The following is a 20389-nucleotide window of genomic DNA, read 5'->3' on the forward strand; positions in this document are numbered from 1 at the left end:
CTACTAAACTACTACTACATTTCTACTACATCACTACTAAACTACCACTACATTACTACTACAACACGATTACTACTAAACTACAACTAAACTACTGCTACATAACTACTAACTGCTACTAGGTTACTACTACATTACTACTACTACTACTACTACTACTACTACAACACTACTACTACATTACTACTAAACGACTACTACATTAATACTACATAACTTTTTTTTGCAGATTTCTTTTAGGGGGTAGTTCAGCTTTAATATTTCATATAGAATGTAGCTTCCATCAATGTAATTGTCTGCATCACTTCCAATCCCCCATACATACATACATATACATACACTACAGGTCAAACGTTTTTACCTGCTCATTCAAGGGTTTTTCTTTCTTTTTTATTATTTTCGGCATTGTAGAATAATAGTGAAGACATCAAAACTAGGACATAACACATATGAAATCATGTTGTAACCAAACAAGTGTTAAACAAATCAAAATGTATTTTATTTTTGAGATTCTTCAAAGTAGCCACTCTTTGCCTTGATGACAGCTTTGCACAATTTTGGCATTCTCTCAACCAGCTTCACCTGGAATGCTTTTCGTCTTGAAGGAGTTATCACATATGCTGAGCACTTGTTAGCTGCTTTTCCTTTACTCTGTGGTCCAACTCATTCCAAACCATCTCAATTTGGTTGAGTTTGGGTGATTGTGGAGGCCAGGTCATCTGATGCAGCACTCCATCACTCTCCTTCTTGGTCAAATAGCCCTTACACAGCCTAGAGGTGTTTTGGGTCATTGTCCTGATGAAAAACAAATGATAGTCACACTAAGCGTAAACCAGATGGGATGGCGTATCACTGCAGAATGCTGTGGTAGCCATGATGGTTAAGTGTGTCTTCAATTCTCAATAAATCAAAGACAGTGTCACCAGTAAAGCATCACCATACCATAACACCTCTTTGTACTCTGCTTTACGGTGGGAAATATACATGCGGAGATCATCCGTTCACCTACTCTGCGTCTCTCAAAGACACAGAGGTTGGAACCAAAAATCTTCAATTTGGACTCCAGACCAAATGACAGATTTCCACCGGTCTAATGTCCATTGATCGTGTTTCTTGGCCAAAGCAAGTCTCTTCTTTTTATTGGTGTTCTTTAGTAGTTCTTTCTTTGCAGCAATTCGACCATAAAGGCTTGATTCACACGGTTTCCTCTGAACAGTTGATGTTGAGATGTGTCTCTTACTTGAATCAGTGAAGCATTTATTTGGGATGCAAATTCTGAGGCTAGTAACTCTAATGAACTTATCCTCTGCAGCAGAGGTAACTCTGGGTCTTCATTTCCTGTGGCGGTCCTCACGAGAGCCAGTTTCATCATAGTGCATGATGGTTTTTGCAACTGCACTTGAAGAAACTTTCAAAGTTCTTGAAATGTTCCATATTGACTGACCTTCATGTCTTGACAGTCCATCAATACTTTGTTTCTCTTTGCTCATTTGAGCTGTTCTTGACATAATATGGACTTTTACCAAATAGGGCTATCTTCTGTATACCACCCCTACCTTGTCACAACACAACTAATTGGCTCAAATGCATTAAGAAAGAAAGAAATTTCACAAATTCACTTTTAAGAAGGCACACCCGTTAATTGAAATGCATTTCAGGTGAACACTTCATGAAACCGGTTGAGAGAATGCCAAGAGTGTGCAAAGTTGTTGTCAAGGCAAAGGGTGGCTATTTGAAGAATCTCAAATATAAATTACATTTTGAATTGTTTAACACTTGTTATTGTTATGATTCCATTTGTTATTTCATTTTGATGTCTTCACTGTTATTCTAATTCTATTGGTTGCAAGAATTGTGTAAATAATTTAAGTGGAAAAATTCAGTTTTGAATCCGGCATCGTTTTGCATATCAGTTCATTAACCATGTGCCATGTGCCATGGAATCGGTACGTCAAAAATCTGTCCCCAACTATTTTTCAGGTTAAATGGCAGAGCTGTCAGTGTTTCGGTCCTTAAATGAAACTGTTATACTTTTTTATTCATCACAATTTTCTTTAAAAAAATGGTCTTTAATTCAGGGCCGACAGACAAGTTCCTCACTTTTTCCCCCTTCCACTTTCCTTTTCCATTTTTTGTGGTAATGCTGCAATTAGTTGGTTGTATTTTGGGGATCAGACATTTCCATATGATTTTGTTAGCTGCATGTCCTATTTTTGATATCATTTTTGAAGATTCTAACTTTTAAATCAATTTTTTAAATCAATTAGTATATTTGAGTGTAATATTTCCTGTAATATTTGTTCTGCCTTTTCTGGTTAAATTGAAATTGTTTCCACCTTTTCAAGGCTTGTTTTAAAAATAACGATATTTGGGAGATGATTTCCTTTACAACATCTCACTCTCAGTTATTTGTAATCTGAATAAAGGGAATAGGGTCATTATTTAACATGGGGACATTCTTACTAATCTGGTAAACTGGGTAATCAAGGTAAACTGGGAAATGACTAAAGAGTTAATCAAGGTAAACTGGGAAATGACTAAAGAGTTAATTAATCAGGGTAAACTGGGATATGACTAAAGAGTTAAGCAGGGTAAATTGGGATATGACTAAAGAGTTTAATCAAGGTAAACTGGGATATGACTAAAGAGTTAAGCAGGGTAAATTGGGATATGACTAAAGAGTTTAATCAAGGTAAACTGGGATATGACTAAAGAGTTAAGCAGGGTAAACTGGGATATGACTAAAGAGTTAAGCAGGGTAAACTGGGATATGACTAAAGAGTTAAGCAGGGTAAATTGGGATATGACTAAAGAGTTAATTAGGGTGATTTTTCCACATAATAGACAGGTATTTACCTTTCCATGGTAGCAAGATCTGTTTTTGCTAACTTTCTATGGAAATGTATTGGAGTGAGATCATTTATTTATTTCAGGATTTGTATATACCGAGAACACCTGGTTTACATTTCCCCAATTAAGCGACTTGTAATTAACCCTCTGTTTCCCATCATGTTTTGTGTGTAATTGTTTTCATATTAGGTGGTGTTAGTTTATGCGCTCTACTTTTAATCCGGAGAGGTTAGAAAAAGTATCTAGATCCTCGTTGAGGCTGTGGAGGGATCCAAGTTGTGGATTTAAAAGAAAACATGAATCATCAGCGTACAGTGACTCCTTTGTTTTTCAACCCTGGATTTCTAATTGGATTTCTAATTCTAATTAATTCTATGTGCTTTAATTCTATGTGCTAGAGTTTTTGCATCACAGCACTGAAGTGCAAGTGGCCTCCAAGTTGTTTTAATGAACTGGATCTTTATATTTACCACTTGGATCCTGTTTCAGTAATAATGAAATCAGACCTTGTTGAGTGTCTGATAATCTACCATTTACATAGGACCGTTCCACAGGTGCATGTTCATTAATTGTTTTTGGTATGGGAAACAATGTTTGAACCCTTTACAATGAAGATCTGTGAATTATTATATATATATTTTTTAATTATCTTTGAAAGACAGGGTCCTGAAAAAAGGGAAGTTTCTTTTTTTTGCTGAGTTTACTACTACTATTATAGGCTACCTCGAGCAAGATGTACAAGAAGACCAGGGTGACCATTATCATCCAATAATCTCATCATTATTAATCACAAGGTTAAATCTCAGGATTAACCCAAGCTGTTTGCAGTCCTCTGCTGAAATACAGATGTCATATCTTAATTTGATCATCCTGTTGTTGCTGGATTTTTCCTGTGTGTATTGTAGGTTTAAAAAGTTTGTAATTTCCCATTTCAGACTTGATTTTCCCTAATGAAAAATGTATCAACACCTACAAAAATATGTCCATTAATTATAATCTACATAACAATTCACATTTCCTGTTGCTGCAGGATTATTTTGCTGTGTGAAACTGGCTCAAATAAAGATACGACATCTGTACTTGAAATCTTACCATTGTCACAGTCACTGTTCAGAATGCACTAGTGTTTCAGAGGAACCCCAATCTGTTTTCACAAATAAACATTTCAACTCTGAAAAACTTGAAGGTGAAGGTGAGAAACTGACCCCTTGCTATGGGTTTTAACAACGTTGATATATTATTATTAAGAGCTTCGGTGGTGTTACACCAAGAGGTCTGTTTTAACCACGTTGATATATTATTATTAAGAGCTTCGGTGGTGTTACACCAAGAGGTCTGTTTTAACCACGTTGATATATTATTATTAAGAGCTTCGGTGGTGTTACACCAAGAGGTCTGTTTTCACGTTTCACCGTGACAAGACCCTCATTTGATCTGACTCAGTTGATGACGTTTGTGCTAATGTTACAGTGTTGTGTTGTGTTGCAGAGATGAGAGATAGATACCAGAGAAACAGAATAGTATTAGTAGCGGAGGCAGCAGCGCTGAGCGGTAAGAGAAGTAGAACAGGAAGAGGACACTCTCTCTATGGACTCCATCTCTCTCTCTCTCTCTGTCACCACAGCAGCTAGCCAGTCGCTTTAAAGGGCCAACAGCTTTAATGACAGACCTCAGCCACGACCAGCAGCTAAGACAGACCTCAGCCACGACCAGCAGCTAAGACAGACCTCAGCCACGACCAGCAGCTAAGACAGACCTCAGCCCCGACCAGCAGCTAAGACAGACCTCAGCCACGACCAGCAGCTAAGACAGACCTCAGCCACGACCAGCAGCTAAGACAGACCTCAGCCACGACCAGCAGCTAAGACAGACCTCAGCCAAGACCAGCAGCTAAGACAGACCTCAGCCACGACCAGCAGCTAAGACAGACCTCAGCCACGACCAGCAGCTAAGACAGACCTCAGCCAAGACCAGCAGCTAAGACAGACCTCAGCCACGACCAGCAGCTAAGACAGACCTCAGCCACGACCAGCAGCTAAGACAGACCTCAGCCAAGACCAGCAGCTAAGACAGACCTCAGCCAAGACCAGCAGCTAAGACAGACCTCAGCCACGACCAGCAGCTAAGACAGACCGCTAGAGTTCTATGATATTCTATGAATACCTGTCTCTTACTACTGGAGATGGTGGTTAAGTTAGAAACACTGTACACTGTTGCATCATTTCCTGGTGCTCTCTGTCTCTCTCCCTACTCTGATAGGAACTGGTCACCCCCTGTACACTGTTACATCACTTCCTGGTTCTCACTGTCTCTCTCCCTACTCTGATAGGAACTAGTGTTGTGAAGTGCTGTGGTACTGTGGTGTTCAGTCAGTGGAGGCTGTGGTTTAGATGGTTGTAGCATTGTAAGGTTAGATATCAGCCTGTCTCACAGTCACTGAAAGTAACAGAGATGTTGTATCGAAGGTTCTTTGATGTCAAAGGTCTCTCCATGAAGTTAAAGTGTGGGCGAGGACTAGAGGTAGGTACAGTAGGAGGACAGGGGTAGAGGACAGGGGTAGAGGACAGGGGTAGAGGAAAGGGGTAGAGGACAGGGGTAGGTACAGTAGGAGGACAGGGGTAGATACAGTAGGAGGACAGGGGTAGATACAGTAGGAGGACAGGGGTAGAGGATAGGGGTAGATACAGTAGGAGGACAGGGGTAGGGGACAGGGGTAGGGGACAGGGGTAGATACAGTAGGAGGACAGGGGTAGAGGATAGGGGTAGATACAGTAGGAGGACAGGGGTAGATACAGTAGGAGGACAGGGGTAGGGGACAGGGGTAGGTACAGTAGGAGGACAGGGGTAGAGGACAGGGGTAGATACAGGGGTAGAGGACAGAGGTAGGGGACAGGGGTAGGTACAGTAGGAGGACAGGGATAGAGGACAGAGGTAGGGGACAGGGGTAGGTACAGCAGGAGGATGGGGTAGGTACAGCAGGAGGACAGGGGTAGAGGACAGGGATAGGTACAGCGGTAGGGGACAGGGGTAGGTACAGCAGGAGGACTGGGGTAGAGGACAGGGGTAGGTACAGCGGTAGGGGACAGGGGTAGTGGACAGTAGGAGGACAGGGGTAGTGGACAGTAGGGGGACAGGGGTAGAGGACAGTAGGAGGACAGGGGTAGGTTCTGCAGGAGGACAGGGGTAGAGGACAGGGGTAGATACAGTAGGAGGACGGGGTAGAGGGCAGGGGTAGATACAGTAGTAGGACAGGGGTAGAGGACAGGGGTAGATACATTTGGAGGACAGGGGTAGAGGACAGGGGTAGGTACCGCAGGAGGACAGGGGTAGAGGACAGTAGGGGAACAGGGGTAGAGGACAGTAGGGTACAGATGGGTTTGGTAGGATACAGATGGGTTTGGAAGGATACAGATGGGTTTGGTAGGATACAGATGGGTTTGGTAGGAAACAGATGGGCTTGGTAGGATACAGATGGGTTTGGTAGGATACAGATGGGTTTGGTAGGATACAGATGGGTTTGGTAGGAAACAGATGGGCTTGGTAGGAAACAAATGGGTTTGGTAGGATACAGATGGGTTTGGAAGGATACAGATGGGTTTGGTAGGATACAGATGGGTTTGGTAGGAAACAGATGGGCTTGGTAGGAAACAAATGGGTTTGGTAGGATACAGATGGGTTTGGTAGGATACAGATGGGTTTGGTAGGATACAGATGGGTTTGGTAGGATACATATGGGTTTGGTAGGAAACAGATGGGCTTGGTAGGAAACAGATGGGCTTGGTAGGAAACAGATGGGCTTGGTAGGATACAGATGGGTTTGGTAGGAAACAGATGGGCTTGGTAGGATACAGATGGGTCTGGTAGGATACAGATGGGTTTGGAAGGATACAGATGGGTTTGGTAGGATACCGATGGGTTTGGTAGGATACAGATGGGTTTGGTAGGAAACAGATGGGCTTGGTAGGAAACAGATGGGCTTGGTAGGAAACCCATCTCCATTTCCAATAGGTGTAAAATATATCCTGTTCATTTAGCCTGTTTTCAGCTGTTTATCTATTTTTGATCTTGTGTTAACCAATCAAAATGCCTCTGCATTGACAACATTGAGAGTTTCATTCAGTTTGCTTAATTTGTCAGAGGATAACCCATGTATTGTGTGATGACCTCTACCTCTATTCAGGTTGTTTAAATAGCAGATTTGTCAGAGGATAACCCATGTATTGTGTGCTTAGTTTTGAGAACCAGCTACTGGAAGTCATTGTTTTAAACACGCTTGACCTTGATTTTTTGAGAAAAGTTGTTGAGATGACCAAGTTGTTATTCTGTATTGGAGAGTTTTTATGCTATTCAGCTGCGTGCAACTTCCTGAATGTAAGGGGAAGTGAGCGTAAAGGGGAAGAGGCGATGTAAGCTAGATTCCAACATGTGGTCGGGAGGCGCTGTAGGGAGGGTGTGATGTAATACTGTCAAATTGTGTAACAACGTGGAGGGCTCCATATGACTCCACATTGACGTGATTGGTCGACGGTAGGTGGGGGGGTGGGAAGTCTTGTGTAAACACAAATTCACTTCCTCGACAACTTCCTTGACAACAGCTCTGCGCATACTCTGTGAAACACAGGAAATATTAATGGCCCTGACTTCTGCAGAGGCCGTATGATTGTAAACGCTGCAAAGTCAACGCAGACGTCGGATTATATAAGGACTAGATACCATGAAGAGTATCAGATCCTGGTCAGTAGAGGTCATCTGTGGTCTATATAAGGACTAGTAACCATAGAGATCCTGGTCAGTAGAGGTCATCTGTGGTCTATATAAGGACTAGTTACCATGAAGAGTATCAGATCCTGGTCAGTAGAGGTCATCTGTGGTCTATATAAGGACTAGTAACCATAGAGATCCTGGTCAGTAGAGGTCATCTGTGGTCTATATAAGGACTAGTTACCATGAAGAGTATCAGATCCTGGTCAGTAGAGGTCATCTGTGGTCTATATAAGGACTAGTAACCATACAGATCCTGGTCAGTAGAGGTCATCTGTGGTCTATATAAGGACTAGTAACCATACAGATCCTGGTCAGTAGAGGTCATCTGTGGTCTATATAAGGACTAGTAACCATACAGATCCTGGTCAGTAGAGGTCATCTGTGGTCTATATAAGGACTAGTTACCATACAGATCCTGGTCAGTAGAGGTCATCTGTGGTCTATATGAGGACTAGTAACCATAGAGTAACAGATCCTGGTCAGTAGAGGTCATCTGTGGTCTATATAAGGACTAGTAACCATACAGATCCTGGTCAGTAGAGGTCATCTGTGGTCTACATAAGGACTAGTAACCATACAGATCCTGGTCAGTAGAGGTCATCTGTGGTCTATATAAGGACTAGTTACCATACAGATCCTGGTCAGTAGAGGTCATCTGTGATCTATATAAGGACTAGTTACCATACAGATCCTGGTCAGTAGAGGTCATCTGTGGTCTATATAAGGACTAGTTACCATACAGATCCTGGTCAGTAGAGGTCATCTGTGGTCTATATAAGGACTAGTAACCATACAGATCCTGGTCAGTAGAGGTCATCTGTGGTCTATATATGGGCTAGTTACCATAAAGAGTAACAGATCCTGGTCAGTATTGGTCATCTGTTGTCTATATCAGGGACTAGTAACCATACAGAGTAACAGATCCTGGTCAGTAGAGGTCATCTGTGGTCTATATAAGGACTAGTAACCATACATGTCCTGGTCAGTAGAGGTCATCTGTGGTCTATATAAGGACTAGTAACCATACAGATCCTGGTCAGTAGAGGTCATCTGTGGTCTATATATGGGCTAGTTACCATAAAGAGTAACAGATCCTGGTCAGTATTGGTCATCTGTTGTCTATATCAGGGACTAGTAACCATACAGAGTAACAGATCCTGGTCAGTAGAGGTCATCTGTGGTCTATATGAGGACTAGTAACCATACAGAGTAACAGATCCTGGTCAGTAGAGGTCATCGGTGGTCTATATAAGGACTAGTAACCATAGAGTAACAGATCCTGGTCAGTAGAGGTCATCTGTGGTCTATATAAGGACTAGTAACCATACATATCCTGGTCAGTAGAGGTCATCTGTGGTCTATATAAGGACTAGTAACCATACATATCCTGGTCAGTAGAGGTCATCTGTGGTCTATATAAGGACTAGTAACCATAGAGTAACAGATCCTGGTCAGTAGAGGTCATCTGTGGTCTATATAAGGACTAGTAACCATACATATCCTGGTCAGTAGAGGTCATCTGTGGTCTATATAAGGGCTAGTTACCATAAAGAGTAACAGATCCTGGTCAGTATTGGTCATCTGTTGTCTATATCAGGGACTAGTAACCATACAGATCCTGGTCAGTAGAGGTCATCTGTGGTCTATATAAGGACTAGTAACCATACAGATCCTGGTCAGTAGAGGTCATCTGTGGTCTATATAAGGGCTAGTTACCATAAAGAGTAACAGATCCTGGTCAGTATTGGTCATCTGTTGTCTATATCAGGGACTAGTAACCATACAGATCCTGGTCAGTAGAGGTCATCTGTGGTCTATATGAGGACTAGTAACCATAGAGTAACAGATCCTGGTCAGTAGAGGTCATCTGTGGTCTATATAAGGACTAGTAACCATACAGATCCTGGTCAGTAGAGGTCATCTGTGGTCTATATAAGGACTAGTAACCATACAGATCCTGGTCAGTAGAGGTCATCTGTGGTCTATATAAGGATCCTTGTCCTGGTCAGTAGAGGTCATCTGTGGTCTATATAAGGACTAGTAACCATACAGATCCTGGTCAGTAGAGGTCATCTGTGGTCTATATAAGGGCTAGTTACCATAAAGAGTAACAGATCCTGGTCAGTATTGGTCATCTGTTGTAGGGACTAGTAATCTATGGTCATCTGTGGTCTATATATAAGGATCCTAGTAATCCATACATCCTGGAGTAACAGATCCTGGTCAGTAGAGGTCATCTGTGGTCTATATGATGAGGTCATCTGTGGTCTATATGATGACTAGTTACCATACAGAGTAACAGATCCTGGTCAGTAGAGGTCATCTGTGGTCTATATAAGGACTAGTAACCATAGAGTAACAGATCCTGGTCAGTAGAGGTCATCTGTGGTCTATATAAGGACTAGTTACCATACAGAATAACAGATCCTGGTCAGTAGAGGGCATCTGTGGTCTATATAAGGACTAGTAACCATACAGATCCTGGTCAGTAGAGTTCATCTGTGGTCTATATGAGGACTAGTAACCATACAGATCCTTGTCAGTAGAGGTCATCTGTGGTCTATATAAGGACTAGTAACCATACAGATCCTGGTCAGTAGAGGTAATCTGTGGTCTATATAAGGACTAGTAACCATACAGATCCTGGTCAGTATAGCTCATCTGTTGTCTATATAAGAACTAGTAACCATAGAGAGTAACAGATCCTGGTCAGTAGAGGTCATCTGTGGTCTATATAAGGACTAGTAACCATACAGAGTAATAGATCCTGGTCAGTAGAGGTCATCTGTGGTCTATATAAGGACTAGTAACCATAGAGGAACAGATCCTGGTCAGACGAGGTCATCTGTGGTCTATATAAGGACTAGTAACCATACAGAGTAAAATATCATGGTCAGTAGAGGTCATCTGTGGTCTATATGAGGACTAGTAACCATACAGATCCTGGTCAGTAGAGGTGATCTGTGGTCAATATGAGGACTAGTAACCATACAGAGTAACAGATCCTGGTCAGTAGAGTTCATCTGTGGTCCATATAAGGACTAGTAACCATAGAGTAACAGATCCTGGTCAGTAGAGGTCATCTGTGGTCTATATAAGGACTAGTAACCATACAGAGTAATAGATCCTGGTCAGTAGAGGTCATCTGTGGTCTATATAAGGACTAGTAACCATAGAGGAACAGATCCTGGTCAGTAGAGGTCATCTGTGGTCTATATAAGGACTAGTAACCATACAGAGTAAAATATCATGGTCAGTAGAGGTCATCTGTGGTCTATATGAGGACTAGTAACCATACAGATCCTGGTCAGTAGAGGTGATCTGTGGTCAATATGAGGACTAGTAACCATACAGAGTAACAGATCCTGGTCAGTAGAGTTAATCTGTGGTCTATATAAGCACTAGTAACCATAGAGTAACAGATCCTGGTCAGTAGAGGTCATCTGGGGTCTATATAAGGACTAGTAACCATACAGAGTCAGTAGAGGTCATCTGTGATCTATATAAGGACTAGTAACCATACAGATCCTGGTCAGTAGAGGTCATCTGTGATCTATATAAGGACTAGTTACCATACAGATCCTGGTCAGTAGAGTAAGGACTAGTTACCATACAGATCCTGGTCAGTAGAGGTCATCTGTGGTCTATATAAGGACTAGTAACCATACAGATCCACTAGTCTGGTCAGTAGAGGTCATCTGTGATCTATATAAGGACTAGTAACCATACAGATCCTGGTCAGTAGAGGTCATCTGTGTAAGGACTAGTTACCATACAGATCCTGGTCAGTAGAGGTCATCTGTGGTCTATATAAGGACTAGTTACCATACAGATCCTGGTCAGTAGAGGTCATCTGTGGTCTATATAAGGACTAGTAACCATACAGATCCTGGTCAGTAGAGGTCATCTGTGGTCTATATAAGGGCTAGTTACCATAAAGAGTAACAGATCCTGGTCAGTATTGGTCATCTGTTGTCTATATCAGGGACAAGTAACCATAGAGAGTAACAGATCCTGGTCAGTAGAGGTCATCTGTGGTCTATATAAGGACAAGTTACCATAGAGTAACAGATCCTGGTCAGTAGAGGTGATCTGTGGTCAATATGAGGACTAGTAACCATACAGAGTAACAGATCCTGGTCAGTAGAGTTCATCTGTGGTCTATATAAGGACTAGTAACCATAGAGTAACAGATCCTGGTCAGTAGAGGTCATCTGTGGTCTATATTAGGACAAGTAACCATACAGATCCTGGTCAGTAGAGGTCATCTGTGGTCTATATAAGGACTAGTTACCATACAGATCCAGGTCAGTAGAGGTCATCTGTGGTCTATATAAGGACTAGTTACCATACAGATCCTGGTCAGTAGAGGTCATCTGTGGTCTATATAAGGACTAGTAACCATACAGATCCTGGTCAGTAGAGGTCATCTGTGGTCTATCAGGGACAAGTAACCATAGAGAGTAACAGATCCTGGTCAGTAGAGGTCATCTGTGGTCTATATAAGGACAAGTTACCATAGAGTAACAGATCCTGGTCAGTAGAGGTGATCTGTGGTCAATATGAGGACTAGTAACCATACAGAGTAACAGATCCTGGTCAGTAGAGTTCATCTGTGGTCTATATAAGGACTAGTAACCATAGAGTAACAGATCCTGGTCAGTAGAGGTCATCTGTGGTCTATATTAGGACAAGTAACCATACAGATCCTGGTCAGTAGAGGTCATCTGTGGTCTATATAAGGACTAGTTACCATACAGATCCAGGTCAGTAGAGGTCATCTGTGGTCTATATAAGGACTAGTTACCATACAGATCCTGGTCAGTAGAGGTCATCTGTGGTCTATATAAGGACTAGTAACCATACAGATCCTGGTCAGTAGAGGTCATCTGTGGTCTATATAAGGGCTAGTTACCATAAAGAGTAACAGATCCTGGTCAGTATTGGTCATCTGTTGTCTATATCAGGGACAAGTAACCATAGAGAGTAACTGATCCTGGTCAGTAGAGGTCATCTGTGGTCTATATAAGGAATTGTTACCATAGAGTAACAGATCCTGGTCAGTAGAGGTGATCTGTGGTCAATATGAGGACTAGTAACCATACAGAGTAACAGATCCTGGTCAGTAGAGTTCATCTGTGGTCTATATAAGGACTAGTAACCATAGAGTAACAGATCCTGGTCAGTAGAGGTCATCTGTGGTCTATATAAGGACTAGTAACCATACAGATCCTGGTCAGTAGAGGTCATCTGTGGTCTATATAAGGACTAGTAACCATACAGATCCTGGTCAGTAGAGGTCATCTGTGGTCTATATAAAGACTAGTAACCATACAGATCCTGGTCAGTTGAGGTCATCTGTGGTCTATATAAGGACTAGTAACCATACAGATCCTGGTCAGTAGAGGTCATCTGTGGTCTATATAGGTCAGTAACCATACAGATCCTGGTCAGTAGAGGTCATCTGGAACTGGAACCCATACAGATCCTGGTCAGTAGAGGTCATCTGTTTTCTATATAAGGGCTATTTACCATACAGATCATGGTCAGTAGAGGTCATCTGTGGTCTATATAAGGACTAGTAACCATACAGATCCTGGTCAGTAGAGGTCATCTGTGGTCTATATAAGGACTAGTAACCATACAGATCCTGGTCAGTAGAGGTCATCTGTGGTCTATATAAGGACTATTAACCATACAGATCCTGGTCAGTAGAGGTCATCTGTGGTCTATATAAGGACTAGTAACCATACAGATCCTGGTCAGTAGAGGTCATCTGTGGTCTATATAAGGACTAGTTACCATACAGATCCTGGTCAGTAGAGGTCATCTGTGGTCTATATAAGGACTAGTAACCATACAGATCCTAGTCAGTAGAGGTCATCTGTGGTATATATAAGGACTAGTTACCATACAGATCCTGGTCAGTAGAGGTCATCTGTGGTCTATATAAGGACTAGTAACCATACAGATCCTGGTCAGTAGAGGTCATCTGTGGTCTATATAAGGGCTAGTTACCATAAATAGTAACAGATCCTGGTCAGTATTGGTCATCTGTTGTCTATATCAGAGACTAGTAACCATAGAGAGTAACAGATCCTGGTCAGTAGAGGTCATCTGTGGTCTATATAAGGACTAGTAACCATACAGATCCTGGTCAGTAGAGGTCATCTGTGGTCAATATCAGGACTAGTAACCATACAGAGTAACAGATCCTGGTCAGTAGAGGTCATCTGTGGTCTATATAAGGACTAGTAACCATAGAGTAACAGATCCTGGTTAGTAGAGGTCATCTGTGGTCTATATAAGGGCTAGTTACCATACAGATCCTGGTCAGTAGAGGTCATCTGTGGTCTATATAAGGACTAGTAACCATACAGATCCTGGTCAGTAGAGGTCATCTGTGGTCTATATAAGGGATAGTTACCATAAAGAGTAACAGATCCTGGTCAGTATTGGTCATCTGTTGTCTATATCAGGGACTAGTAACCATAGAGAGTAACAGATCCTGGTCAGTAGAGGTCATCTGTGGTCTATATAAGGAATATTTACCATAGAGTAACAGATCCTGGTCAGTAGAGGTCATCTGTGGTCTATATAAGGACTAGTAACCATACAGATCCTGGTCAGTAGAGGTCATCTGTGGTCAATATGAGGACTAGTAACCATACAGAGTAACAGATCCTGGTCAGTAGAGGTCATATGTGGTCAATATGAGGGCTAGTTACCATACAGAGTAACAGATCCTGGTCAGTAGAGGTCATCTGTGGTCTATATAAGGGCTAGTTACCATACAGAGTAACAGATCCTGGTCAGTAGAGGTCATCTGTGGTCTATATAAGGACTAGTAACCATACAGAGTAACAGATCCTGGTCAGTAGAGGTCATCTGTGGTCTATATAAGGACTAGTTACCATACAGATCCTGGTCAGTAGAGGTAATCTGTGGTCTATATAAGGACTAGTTACCATACAGAGTAACAGATCCTGGTCAGTAGAGGTCATCTGTGGTCTATATGACTAGTAACCATACAGAGTAACAGATCCTGGTCAGTAGAGGTCATCTGTGGTCTATATAAGGACTAGTAACCATACAGATCCTGGTCAGTAGAGGTCATCTGTGGTCTATATAAGGACTAGTTACCATACAGATCCTTTCTAGGCAGGGAAAGGAGGAACAGAGAGAGAGGGTAGCTGTACTGTCTGACCTCATTCTGTTTCTAGGCAGGGAAATGAGGAACGGAGAGAGAGGGTAGCTGTACTGTCTGACCTCATTCTGTTTCTAGGCAGGGAAAGGAGGAACGGAGAGAGAGGGTCGCTGTACTGTCTGACCTCATTCTGTTTCTAGGCAGGGAAAGGAGGAACGGAGAGAGACTGTCGCTGTACTGTCTGACCTCATTCTGTTTCTAGGCAGGAAAGGAGGAACAGAGAAAGAGGGTCGCTGTACTGTCTGACCTCATTCTGTTTCTAGGCAGGGAAAGGAGGAACGGAGAGAGACAGTAGCTGTACTGTCTGACCTCATTCTGTTTCTACTCTTAATCCCCCTTCTTCCACCTGCAGGAAAAGGATGGAGAGAAGAGTCGAGACAAAGACGAGAGGAGAGAGGCGAAGGCCAGAGAGAGATGTACGCTGAACGGACATCACTTCAGCATGGTCTCCTCCCAGACACAATCCTCCTCCTGCCACCAATGCAGCAAAACCATCAACAATAAGGATGCCTTTCTCTGCACCAGTAAGACAGCATCAGTCAATACAACTCTAACAAAACCAACTATTAGCAGGTTTAGTAGATACACACCATATCGCTCAAGATGGTGCCGACAGAGAGGGCTGCCTTGCTTCTAATCCTTAGGAAACATTTCAGTATTTTTTTTATTTTTATGTATTATTTCTTACATTGTTAGCCCAGAAAATCTGAAGTTTTATTACATACAGCCGGGAAGAACTATTGGATAGCAGAGCGATGTCAACTTACCAACACTACGACCAGGAATACGACTTTCCCGAAGCGGATCCTTTGTCCGCACCACTCGGGGCAATTGAACTGATTCCAGAGGCCGATCCAAAACAACTCTGCCGGAGAAGAGGCAGACTGATCAGTCTTCTGGTCAGTCTTCGGAGGTGCGCACACCACCCACCACTCCCGAGTATATTACTCTCCAATGTCCAGTCCCTAGATAACAAGGTCGATGAAATCAGGGCGAGGTTTGCTTTCCAAAGAGACATCAGGGAGTGTAACATACTCTGTTTCACGGAACCATGGCTCTCTCGGGATATGCTGTCGGAGACGATACAACTACCTGGTTTCTCAGTGCGTCGCACCGACAGTAATAAACATCTCTTTGGGAAGAAGGGCGGGGTTTCATGTTTAATGACTCATGGTGTAATTGTAACAACAGGAATTCAAGTCTTTTTGTTCACCTGACCTAGAATTCCTCATAATCAAATGCCGACCATATTATCTCCCAAGATAATTATCTTTTGTTATTGTCACAGCCATATATATCCCCCCTCAAGTCGATACCACAATGGCCCTCAAGGAACTTCAATGGACTATATTGGAAACCATATATCCTGAGGCTGAATTAATTGTAGCTGGGGATTTTAACAAACAAAATTTGAGAACAAGGCTACCTAAATTCTATCAGCATATCGACTGTAGCACTCGCACTGGAAAACCACTGGATCATTGCTACTCTAACTTCCGCAATGCTTACAAGGCCCTCCCCCGCCCTTATTTTGTCCAATATGAACACGTATCTATTTTGCTCCTCCATTCCTATATGCAGAAACTTAAACAGGAAGTACCCATGCTAAGGACTATTTAACGCCAGTCTGACCAATCGGGAATCCACGTTTCAAGATTGTTTTGACAGGGACTGGGATATGTTCTGGATAGTGTCAGAGAATAATACCATAGGGCTTTGCACAATTGGCCCAGCGTCGTCCGGGTTTGGCCGGGGTAGGCCGTCATTGTAAATAAGAATTTTATCTTAACTGACTTGCCTAGTTAAAGCTTAAAATAAATAAAAAGTTCAAATGAAATCAAATCATCCAAATGTCGACAAAATGGAGTCGCAATTCAACGGCTCAGACACGAGACGATTGTCTGCAGACAATCACGGACTGCAAAAGTTAAACCAGCCACGTCACGGACACAGACGTCTTGCTTCCAGGTAAACTAAACACCTTCTTTATCCACTTTGAGGATAATACAGTGCCACCAACGTGGCCCGCTACCAAGGACTGTGGAATCTCTTTCTCCGTGGCTGACGGAGTTCCTCTGCGTACACATTTTAAGTTCCTCTGCGTACACATCACTGACAATCTGAAATGGTCCATCCAAACAGACAGTGTGGTGAAGAAGGTGCAACAACGCCTCTTCAACCTCAGGAGGCTGAAGAAATGTGGCTTGTCACCTAAAACCCTCACAAACTTTTACACATGCACAATCGAGAGCATCCTTTCGGGCTGTATCACCGTCCGGAACGGCAACTGCACCGCCCACAACCGCAAGGCTCTCCAGAGGGTAGTGCGGTCTGCACAACGCATCATCGGGGACAAACTACCTGCCCTCCAGGACACCTACATCACCCGATGTCACAGGAAGGCCATAAAGATCATCAAGGACAATAACCACCCGAGCCACTGCCTGTTCACACCACTACCATCCAGAAAGCGAGCCCAGTACAGGTGCATCAAAGCTGAGACTGAAATAGCTTCTATCTCTAGGCCATCATACTGTTAATGGAAGCCTCTCAAACATAATCCAGGTAGAATCAGGAATTCCCCAGGGCAGCTGTTTAGGCCCCTTGCAGGTAGAATCAGGAATTCCCCAGAGTAGCTGTTTAGGCCCCTTGCTTTTTTCAACCTTTACTAACTGAATGCCACTGACTTTGAGTAAAGACAGAGTGTCTATGTATATGGATGACTTACGGAGTTGATGTCAGACAACAATCTGAATGAGTTGTGACGTTCGACAACAACCTGAATGAGTTTGTTTTACAGAGTTGACGTTAGACAACAATCTGAATGAGTTTGATTTATGGAATTGAAGTGGTATACAAGGTAACAATTTAGTTTTTCTTCAGTTGCTTTATGACTAAAAACTAATCAAAATAAACATATTTAAACCAAAATGAATATTCTATCAAGGAGATGGAGTTGACAGTTCATTGTTGTGACAATGGTGATTTCAATATTTTTTGTTTTCATCTATTAAAAGTAGAGAACTTTCCAGAGTAGTCTTCTTGTACTACATAGAATGAGGACATGCAGAAGGGGTCCTTATGGTATAGCTGTCCCTGCTCATCCCTGATTCATTTAGAATTTAAGACTAATCTGACGGAGTTCACCATATCTCCAGGCACATCTTTTAGGAATCACATTTTAAGACTATTTCTCTTAAAAGGCAGAGAGGGCTCTCACAAGAAACTACAACATATTTATTTTAAAACTATAAAAATATTATTGCTTGTTTATAGAATAAAAAATATATAATTGGAGAGTTGAAATTTGTATAATTTGCTCCAGACAAGGGCATGTCTAGGCATAGAGCCGATATGAAAATGTATAATATAGAAAATATTTAGAAAATTACAAAAGCAAATCTTTCCCTAAATAAAATTCCACTAAATGCAATTTAATCTGAATTAATACAACAAAAGAAAAACAAATTGACTATAAATATAAAGTTTCCCAACAAGGATTGTCCCAACTTTCAAGAATCCCTGAAGGACTATGGTGCCATTCTGGACATACGCCAACTCTCTAGTTCTGTAGACCAGTCCACTTCTCTGGTTCTGTAGACCAGTCCACTTCTCTGGTTCTGTAGACCAGTCCAACTCCCTGGTTCTGTAGACCAGTCCAACTCTCTGGTTCTGTAGACCAGTCCAACTCTCTGGTTCTGTAGACCAGTCCAACTCTGTAGACCAGTCCACTTCTCTGGTTCTGTAGACCAGTCCAATTCTCTGGTTTTGTAGACCAGTCCAATTCTCTGGTTTTGTAGACCAGTCCAACTCTCTGGTTCTGTAAACCAGTCCAACACTCTGGTTCTGTAGACCAGTCCAACTCTCTGGTTCTGTAGACCAGTCCAACTCTCTGGTTCTGTAGACCAGTCCAACTCTGTAGACCAGTCCACTTCTCTGGTTCTGTAGACCAGTCCAATTCTCTGGTTTTGTAGACCAGTCCAACTCTCTGGTTCTGTAAACCAGTCCAACTCTCTGGTTCTGTAAACCAGTCCAACACTCTGGTTCTGTAGACCAGTCCCAACTCTCTGGTTCTGTAGACCAGTCCCAACTCTCTGGTTCTGTAGACCAGTCCCAACTCTCTGGTTCTGTAGACCAGTCCCAACTCTCTGGTTCTGTAGACCAGTCCAACTCTCTGGTTCTGTTGACCAGTCCAACTCTCTGGTTCTGTTGACCAGTCCAACTCTCTGGTTCTGTTGACCAGTCCAACACTCTGGTTCTGTTGACCAGTCCAACACTCTGGTTCTGTAGACCAGTCCAACTCTCTGGTTCTGTTGACCAGTCCACTTCTCTGGTTCTGTAGACCACTCCAACTCTCTGGTTCTGTTGACCAGTCCATCTCTCTGGTTCTGTTGACCAGTCCATCTCTCTGGTTCTGTAGACCAGTCCAACTCATTGGTTCTGTAGACCAGTCCAACTCATTGGTTCTGTAGACCAGTCCAACTCTCTGGTTCTGTAGACCAGTCCAACTCTCTGGTTCTGTAGACCAGTCCAATTCTCTGGTTCTGTAGACCAGTCCAACTCTCTGGTTCTGTAGACCAGTCCAACTCTCTGGTTCTGTTGACCAGTCCAACTCTCTGGTTCTGTAGGCCAGTCCAACTCTCTGGTTCTGTTGACCAGTCCAACTCATTGGTTCTGTAGACCAGTCCAACTCATTGGTTCTGTAGACCAGTCCAACTCATTGGTTCTGTAGACCAGTCCAACTCTCTGGTTCTGTAGACCAGTCCAACTCTCTGGTTCTGTTGACCAGTCTAACTCCCCAGTCACAGTTCATTACACGTGAAAGAACCCCCCTGGAAGATTATTCTGTTGAAGTTCTTACTTTAAGATTTAGAGTTGCATTTTATTTTGTATTTTTCAGATTGCAATGCACATGTTCATAAGAGTTGTAGAGAAAGCCTGCCTGTCTGTGCCAAGGTGAAGATGAAGGTAAGGAAAAACTGTATTTAAAACTATTTTCAGACCGTTTTGTCAGCCTACAAAATGAGTAGCCTACAAGGACATCATGTTTTCATGTACTAGATCATTTTGTCAGCCAATAGGATGAGTAGCCTACAAGAACATCATGTTTTTATGTACTAGATCATTTTGTCAGCCAATAGGATGAGTAGCCTACAAGGATATCATGTTTTTATGTACTAGATCATTTTGTCAGCCAATAGGATGAGTAGCCTACAAGGACATCATATTTTTATGTACTAGATCATTTTGTCAGCCAATAGGATGAGTAGCTTACAGAACATCAAGGTCATGAACTTATTTACACTACTGAAGTCCTGGATTGTTTTCCCTCCAGACGCCCAGACAGCAGTTTGCAGTTCCAGATTCAGCCACCATTCCTGTTGTCACCCGGAGACCAAAACGAGGGTTAAACCGTGAGTCCATCTTAAATATACTCAATAGTCATACTGTTGGTGTTAACCAGAGCCACCACAGCCATGTCCTGGTCCCAGATCTGTTGGTGTTAACCAGAGCCACCACAGCCCTGTCCTGGTCCCAGATCTGTTGGTGTTAGCCAGAGTCACCACA

The 20389-nt window shown here is 42.5% G+C and overlaps 1 protein-coding gene across 5 annotated transcripts in view; it reads left to right on the forward strand.

Moving 5' to 3' along the window:
- The window catches only part of LOC139384687 (A-kinase anchor protein 13-like), a 112784-nt gene that overhangs the window by 43880 nt on the left and 48515 nt on the right, over positions 1 to 20389 (forward strand). For 3 of the 5 annotated variants that reach the window (XM_071129512.1, XM_071129513.1, XM_071129514.1), the window contains exons 8-10: positions 15174 to 15345; positions 19722 to 19789; positions 20157 to 20235. In XM_071129512.1, the coding sequence (XP_070985613.1) occupies positions 15174 to 15345; positions 19722 to 19789; positions 20157 to 20235 (319 nt within the window). Of the gene's footprint in view, positions 1 to 5187; positions 5371 to 15173; positions 15346 to 19721; positions 19790 to 20156; positions 20236 to 20389 lie in introns of those variants that run through there. The other 2 variants (XM_071129515.1, XM_071129516.1) reach the window with 1 other exon arrangement.

The sequence above is a fragment of the Oncorhynchus clarkii genome, chromosome 26 (assembly GCF_045791955.1).
Source record: "Oncorhynchus clarkii lewisi isolate Uvic-CL-2024 chromosome 26, UVic_Ocla_1.0, whole genome shotgun sequence".
NCBI lineage: Eukaryota > Metazoa > Chordata > Actinopteri > Salmoniformes > Salmonidae > Oncorhynchus > Oncorhynchus clarkii.